Below are 7,757 nucleotides of genomic sequence, written 5' to 3' on the forward strand. Positions count from 1 at the left end.
CCGGTGGGGTCAAAAAAGGAAAGGAAAATAAAAGAAAAAGAAAAAAGTTATGCCGGTGAGAATAATATATTCCATGAAAAAAAAAAAAAAAAGAAAGCGCCCCAGTTTTGACCCTCTATGGAAATGACTAAGAGAAAGAAAAGAAGAAAAAAAAGTATAATTTTGAAAATGTAGTAATGCCTTGAAACAGTACCCGCCTCAGAAAGGAAAAAAACCAAATACTCGAGTAGTTGACTTGCAAAGCTCGAGAAAGGTAATGAGAAAAAAATGCTAATAAAATTACATATGCAGACAAGAGAGCTCGTCGTAGGAAAGGATGAAAAACAAGCCAGGGAGGGAGAATGAGAAAAAAGAATAAAAAAGGATAGAAACTAGCACAGAAAACGTAATAACGAAATTCGTTGATGCAAGGTTGAGTTCAGTATGGTTCCAGTTCTTTTCCCATTACCCGCCAAGTGCCCCGGACAGACCACATGACCACGGATTTCAATATCAACTTAATGAATCAAAATCGCGCTTCGACTTCTCTGGTGGGTCGGTTCCTCCCGTTTTGCGGCAGGTGTTCGTGGTGTCGAAGGAGCGGCTCGTGGCGTGACAGTGTCGTGGACACTGAGCCCTGCAGTTGTAGGCGGAAATGTTACTTTAGCTCCATTGGCTGCTCGTTCGCCTCCGGTCATTTCGATACCTTCAACAACGGTCTGGCTGGTGACAGTTTTTTTCTCAGGTTTCTCATCGCCAACTGAACTGCTGACGCTCCCCGCCCTGCTTCTGCCCATAACGGGAGTCACAAAGTTACCACTGGTGCCGATACTTAGGCCCAACTCGCTCCCAGCCCAGCATCCATACCGCCGTACCAACCCTCCAAGCAACTTGACGAAGCACATGTGGACCTCAACAAACAACTCCTCTCGTCCAACCAACTCTGCTAACCCCTTCTGACTACCGCCTTCTCCGGGAATTCGTCTCCGTAGAAACCCATCTGGCCCCCGAGAGGTGATGGACGAGATTGAGTTGCTCAGGGCCGGCGAGACTTGCGCATCTTCTGCGGCCTTTTTCGCTGCCAACAGTTTTATGCGGTGCACTAATGCTTCAAAGGCCGCAACAACATATTTCCACGATTTCACGACAATCTTCTGGTCAGGGCAGATACAGACCAACGCGTATGATCGTCTTTCACCGCGAGCTTTGGAATCTGCAAGTCTGAATACGTAGGCGATCGTGTAACCTGCTAGTGGATCACCAAACATTATGGGTCCAGTCTGGGCAGGGATCAATTCACAAGACAAAGTCCGAACGCATGACTGCCGGAGAGTGGAGTACCGGGAGGGTACGGAAGGAGCTCTTGTCGAAAGGTAAGTGATGTGGTGGGTATGTGTAGAAGAGCCCAGCAAGGATTTCCCACCGGTCGCCTCGTCATCAGAGGCTGGGGTGGAATTGAAATACGATCGTGCATTTGGCGAACCCGGCAGATGTTCCGGATCAATGGTAGCCCTCCGCCTTCGAATGTAGGACGGCGGTTGTCCTTCAGAGCTTTCATCCTCATCCTCGCTGGAAAGAAACGGTGCAGAAGAGATGATAACTTCCTTCGTTCGCAAAGTCGGATTGTTACCCTTGGTAGTGGTAGGGGATTTGGCCCCACCTGAGGGCGATGAAGCCAGGCTTGGGGCTGATAGCCTTTCGTTGAGCTGACCCGGGAGTGTCATACTACAGCTTCGGCAAGTGTCAGTCATCGCCGATGTAGTTGGCGGGGTCGTCGATCCCGGGTTTGCTGGTCCACCCAGATATCCGGGCCCAATTCCAATTCCACCTGCAGCTGCAGGTAGAGAGGAACTTGTGAGCACGGGACTTCTAGGCGATGGTGGCGGTGTCTCTATCGGCGAAGATAGATTAGATGAAGATGCCGAGGATGAGTTGGCACTTCCAGCATGGTGAGAAGTGTTCGGTCGGAGGCCGGCGTTTGAGCCACTGGGCCTGAAATTTGGATTCAATAGGTGCGAATTACTACTCGCCGGTTGAGACCCAGGAACGAAGGACTGGTGCGGGGTATTTGGAGAAGACGTAGGAGGAGGAAAGCAAGTAACGCATGAGGGAGGTATGGCCTGGGTGCATAAGATGGAAGTGGGGCCATGAATCTCGCAGAAGTGGGCGAGGGAGACCTGTTGTAAGACAGTTTGTTAATAACAACTGGGTGAAGTAATTATGTGGGGCGGTGAACTGGTGGCAGCGCACGCATAGAGTAGAAAAGGGAATGATGCACATACGATGAAGTTCATAGCGTTCAGTAGGGGCGGTGGTTGGTCTGTAGGCGCGTCCGGTAGCATACAAACGATGATGCAAGGTCGGAAGGCTGCAAATGGTGTTGGTTCGGCCTGGAATGACCGGCGAGGGTGATTTTTTTTTCTTCTTTTGCTCTGACTTGCTTCTACCTAAGCAGTGCGTGCTGCTAGGAATGTGGTGCTGGTTGCGGGTTGTGAGTGCGGGATGCGGTGGTTGCTGTTGCCTTCCTGAGAAGCTAAGCTTTTTTCCTTTTCTTGCTCGCCGTGGGGGATAGGGTTCTGTCGCGTGGCGAGGCGGTGATGGGCGGGCGATGGCAAGAGCTGCCTGAGCGGATACAGTCCCTGCCTAACTAGCCCGCAGGGGAAAAAAGGGGGGTGGTGATGAAGGAGGGTAGGAGAGTAGGAGGGAAGGGGTCCTTCCGTTCTGTACTCGTGTTCTGCGAGGCAGCCCGGGATCAAAGCCTGCAGACCAGCCCGCAACCGCTTGGTATGATAGGGTAGAGATCAAAGAAAGCGTTTCCTCTACGTATCCTCTCGTTCGTCCAACTGTTCGTTCAATCGACTTATTCTTCCGTGCCTCGTCTCTCCCCTTTTCTTTTTCTTTTCTCCGTTCCACTCTCCAGTGCCAGTAGGTTACCTGCTCGTGGTTCCTCTCCTCTGGCTGGTTGCTTTGACTAGATTGAATGCTCAATCAGTTCAATCAATCAACCGACAGATGAACGGGTGAAATCGTTACCCTTTTCCTCCAATCGATCACTCCTCAACGGACGCAAATGAAGGGACAAAAATAGACCACTTAAAAAGCAAGCAGCACGCCAATTGATCCTTTCATGCAAGGTATCCGGTTAAAAAACACGAAACGCGGTCCTGGACGAAATCAAAAGACCAATCGATAGGGCTGACCTTCAGAAAGACATTGTTTTGAGAGGACAGCAAGGACGATGAACGATATACAGTTTACTGGGGGAGGGTGAAGAATAAAGGGTTGGAGGGGGTCAGAAGTTGGAACCCGAAAAAAAAAATCGGCAAAAGGATAATGTGGAATTCGACGACGCAAGAGGAAAGACCACGGAAAAACGAAGTAAAGTCTATCCACCCCTCCCGGAAGCAAGAAGGAAAAAAAGACAGCTGCTGTGACAGCGATTGTGGTGGGTGCGCAATACAAAGAGAGAGGGGGGAGTCAATGGTGGTGGTGGTGGGAGGGCGAATTCATGACAACTACCGATAGCACTGTACTCGAGTAATCTGATGTGATAGGGGGAGAGCCACTAGCTGAGGGGAGGGCAGCCCCCCTAAAAGGTTTAAGTTTCTCCAATATCTCCTCCAGAGGGGATGGAGGTGAACCGGTATGGTTGCGCTGGCGGACCAAGAGGGACACGAGTCTGGAGTAGAGTGCCATATCATATCAATTCATACGTCGGCGTGGGATGGCCTCCGCCTACTCCTCCTATTCTCGCCCGGGGGATGCGGGGCCGTTGGTCTTGAGCGGTCTACCACAGCTCAATCGATATGTGAAAATAAGTTAGAGGTAAGCACCATGGCAAAAGACTAGGGAACAAGAGACGCCCAAAGCCTAAACAGTCAATTCCCTATCAAATTGCTCTAAATGAGTCGTCTCGTTCAGACAGTTATCAATAATTCATCCCTCCGACCCCCCACCGTTAACTTCTATCATCAGTGGTATCAGTGGTATGACTTTCCTGGTGTTGCATACCGGTACCTATTTTTGCAAAAAAAAAAAAAAAAGGGCTGTTCTGACTTAGGGTCATCTACTTACAATACCGGTACTCGAGTACTCGTACAAGTACAACTAGTATGATACCATACACATCTTCCACCAAAGATCAGCGCCAGATCATACAATTCAGTACTGGTACTCTCGCCATACTCGTACCAGAACCGGTACTATGCTCTGGGGGTGCTGGGGTAGCACCGCACGCTTCGTCTAGCTGCCGTAGCCATCTAGGAAAGGATCAGCCTTTCTTTGTGCTCGAGTGCCACAGTAATCCGTGAAATCCTCGTTGTACTTCTCCCGTGATTGCTTGACAGTTATCATAATTTAGAATACAAAAGCAAAGCAGTGAGTGCGGTACAGGTACATGCGTGGCGTAAAAATAGACCCTTATTATCATAATATTTTCGTGCTGTGTTGTGGGATCCGAACTCTTATCTGCGGTTTTGATATACTCGAGTACCGGTACGATAGTACCAGTATGCGTGTCCCAGGTTCCCGACATTGATATCTTCATTTCAAGTATCCTCCATGCGATGACCGCAAATTAGCGTTCAAGAGTATGATACCGGCACCGCACAGGGTTGCAATTCGCAAATTACTCTTTTGGTACGAGACATGATGAGAACGGCAGGCGTGACCGTAATTTTTTTTGAATTTTTGAATTTTACTCTGTGAAGTGCTGACTAAATTAATGAAAAAGCTTATCGCATTTTCTTGTTTGACCGTGGCAACGGCCACAACTTGCTTGCACCATCACCCCCTCTTTTACGGTAAAAACTGCGGCTGCTCACAAAACTCCTCCAAGTCAAAAGTCGTGATGGAAAAACTCACACCACGCGACTCCCTTAACAACAAAGGGATTGATTCCCTAGCTACGGGGGGAAAGAGAGAGAGAGGGAAAACTTCATCTCGATGACAGTGTCGATCTCTCCTATTTCAAGACCATTGACACGGTCTCCCACACGTCGGAGCTTTCTCTTGGTGTTGCTTCCAGCGCGCCATGGGAACGGGGATCGCGGAATTAGTGAGAATCGCCTTTCTTTTTCGCAGAGCCCACTCATGCTGACCACCCCACCCTCTCTTCTCTCTCTTAAAGGAATGCCTTGATCCGCGAAAACTCATACTGGTACGAGTACTGTACTGTTTGATAACCGCCCAAGCTGGAAAACCCAGCGAGTATGCTTAGGAAGGGGGAAAGAAATTTTTTTTTAAGGAATTAAAAATTTTAGGGGCCATTCATTCAAACTTCGAAAGACTTGTGGAGAAATCGAGGTTTTCCAAGTCAATCTCTTGCTTCAAAAAATCCTGAAAACTCCCTCTTGCCTCTGTTGCACACATAGTAGGGGGGAGGGGTGAAAGGGTTCAAAAATAATTTATTCAGGGTCCCCCCGAAGGTTATGTCAATACTCTACGGCACTTGTGGCAACAAGAGATGCAGAGTGTTCGAACTACGAGTAAATGGGATTGGAGCTGCGGCTCGTTGTCCTCCTTTTCTTGAGGTGGGCATCTCAAGCTGAAGGAGTCTTAATCTCGATGTGGTGGATTTTGATGCCTCCTTCGGAATTCATGTCTGTTTGGCCATAACGATCAAGAATCCCGAACGAATCGGTTTACGCCGGCTCCCTCTGTCGTTATGTCGAGAATAGGCAGGGCGTCGCAAGTGGAATCCTAAGGCAGAGAGAACTAGAGCGAGAGTGAAAGGAACAAACGGAGAGGAGGGTATCCTGCTTGGTGCCGCTGATGCTGCCTGCCTGTCCCTTGGTCTGTCGCGCCTTTCACCTTTGTGTCTTGTTTTTTTTTTGCCTTTCCTTGCCTCTCTAAGTCCCTTCATCTCGATCTCCTTTTGCACGTGGGGATCCAAGTTTCTTTCTCTCAACAGGTAGGACTAAGGTCTCCCGAATCCATCAATCCTCGCGAGTAGAGCCGAGGTGAGCAGGACAGGAGAGATGTTTTACGTGGACAACCATGAAGGAAAGAATGAGAGATTCCTCAAATTGGCGAGAGAACACATGAACCTAGTTCACCTCGCCTTCCCCCCCCCCCCCTCCACCCTCTCATCCATTCCCTAACCTCTTGGAGAGCTCATGCCTTCATATCCTTTTAATCATTAGTTGGATAATATCTGTTTGCTGTAAGATATCGATGTGGGTCCAGTACCGTATTCTCGTGGGGCGGTGGTTTAGCACCTCCCCATAAAGACACTCACAGGTACACGAAAGGTCGCCATACCCCGGGGTCTAAAGAGCGTAGAACCCCAATTTATATGTACAGCCTGCAGGCAATACCACACTGAAACTGGTTCGAGGGTCGGTTCAGTCTGTGTCTCCCACATGATATTTTTTTGTTGCTACTATTTTTCTCATTTTCACGATTTTTGGTTTTGAACTCGTGATGTTCACACGCTTTTTTGCTTCTTTTGATTTTCCTTTTCCATTCTGCTCCACTCCGATACCAATGCTTTCTTTCTTTTTTTCTAAACCCTGTGCGATGCATTGGGATTCTCGAGGTTCTAGAGTGTTTTTAGGTAAGCCCAATTTATACCCTATTCGAGCGAGCTTGAATATTTAAGTCAGCCCAATCCGTAGTCTGGGGTGTTCCTAATCCATATCGAGATGCTTGCGCAACTCAGGGTCCAAGGAGTCAGACCCGATCGATATCGCATCTTTGTGCCAAATTTTTTATTTTTTAGCAGAGAGGGTGTGATGGACTGTGGAACGGCCAGAAACGGAGCTTTATTCATACAGCATTCAGGAAGCCCAAAAATAAGTGACTGACGATTATGATAAAAAAGTGTGTTTGCTGGGCTGCGTTGTTATTATTATGGGGGGGGGAGCTTTTTTTCGTGTCTTTGGGAGGGACAAAGGTGGGGTGTTGGAATGCCCTTTGGTGGGGTGTTTTTGGTTTACCGGTATGCAAAGATTCACGATGACCCAGCCGATGGGCTGTTTGGGTTAGTCAGTCAATAATCCGGTACAGTGAGTTTAGCCTTCCATTTTCGGGGCTGGCACTCGCCTCAGTTTCTCAGATGTCTTGGTATTTATCGATCCGCGCTAGTGGCTTGGCACCTCGGCATCGATAGTCTTGCCTGCCAATCTGGCAATTGTTCGTGGGGTTCGGAACCATCAAGATCGAGCTTTATTATGGCAAAGGGCCCAACGGTTTCCGACGAGATGGGGAACAGCTTCCAAAAGTTAGCCAGGAGTCAGGGCATTCAAGGCCAGGGAGGCACCGGATGGACTTGGAATGGAGGAAACCATTCCAGAACGGGGGGGTGGAACAGAGGAGGGAGGAGCCTCCTTTTCTTTGGATGCCAGCAATTGTGAACGATCAATGAAGACAGCCCGGAGATACGAGAGCAGCAGGCACAGCACAACGCAGCACTCGCAGCTCGCAGGAGATCCATTCTGGATTGCTCGAGTACAGTCCGATTCATCGGGTTCGCTCAGTACCACCACCAGACTTTTTTAATTGATGACCCTATTTTTTTGGCAAGATTTTGATTCGCTTTTCCGATTTTCGGCTCATCGTTCTATCGTACCACGGCCCCGAAGCTTGAAGGGAGAAAGGGGGAAAGAAAAAGGAAAAAAGGAGGGTCATCCATTCCAAGCAAGCAAACCTGATATCGGCACCCAATACACAACTAATTGTGTGAATATCAAGAATTAACCATCTGGCCTTGAACAGTCAAAGTCGTGCGAGAAAGGTCGCTTGAGTTGAAAAAATTAACTTCTAATTCCCCCTTACCC

General features: G+C 48.7%; 2 protein-coding genes; one reads left to right on the forward strand and one right to left on the reverse strand.

The window, feature by feature from the left end:
* Window positions 1-497: 497 nt before the first annotated feature.
* Window positions 498-1,730, reverse strand: GSTUM_00006312001 (uncharacterized protein; the record flags this gene model as incomplete). The annotated part of the gene is made up of 1 exon (XM_002838472.1): window positions 498-1,730. One exon carries the CDS (start codon window positions 1,728-1,730, stop codon window positions 498-500), a length of 1,233 nt encoding a protein of 410 aa, XP_002838518.1.
* An 845-nt stretch (window positions 1,731-2,575) lies between these two features.
* On the forward strand, window positions 2,576-2,805 carry GSTUM_00006313001 (uncharacterized protein). XM_002838473.2 has 1 exon: window positions 2,576-2,805. Exon 1 carries the CDS (start codon window positions 2,658-2,660, stop codon window positions 2,775-2,777), a length of 120 nt encoding a protein of 39 aa, XP_002838519.1. The 5' UTR covers window positions 2,576-2,657; the 3' UTR covers window positions 2,778-2,805.
* The last annotated feature ends 4,952 nt before the right edge of the window (window positions 2,806-7,757 follow it).

Source organism: Tuber melanosporum (assembly GCF_000151645.1).
Source record: "Tuber melanosporum whole genome shotgun sequence assembly, scaffold_25, strain Mel28".
Lineage (NCBI taxonomy): Eukaryota > Fungi > Ascomycota > Pezizomycetes > Pezizales > Tuberaceae > Tuber > Tuber melanosporum.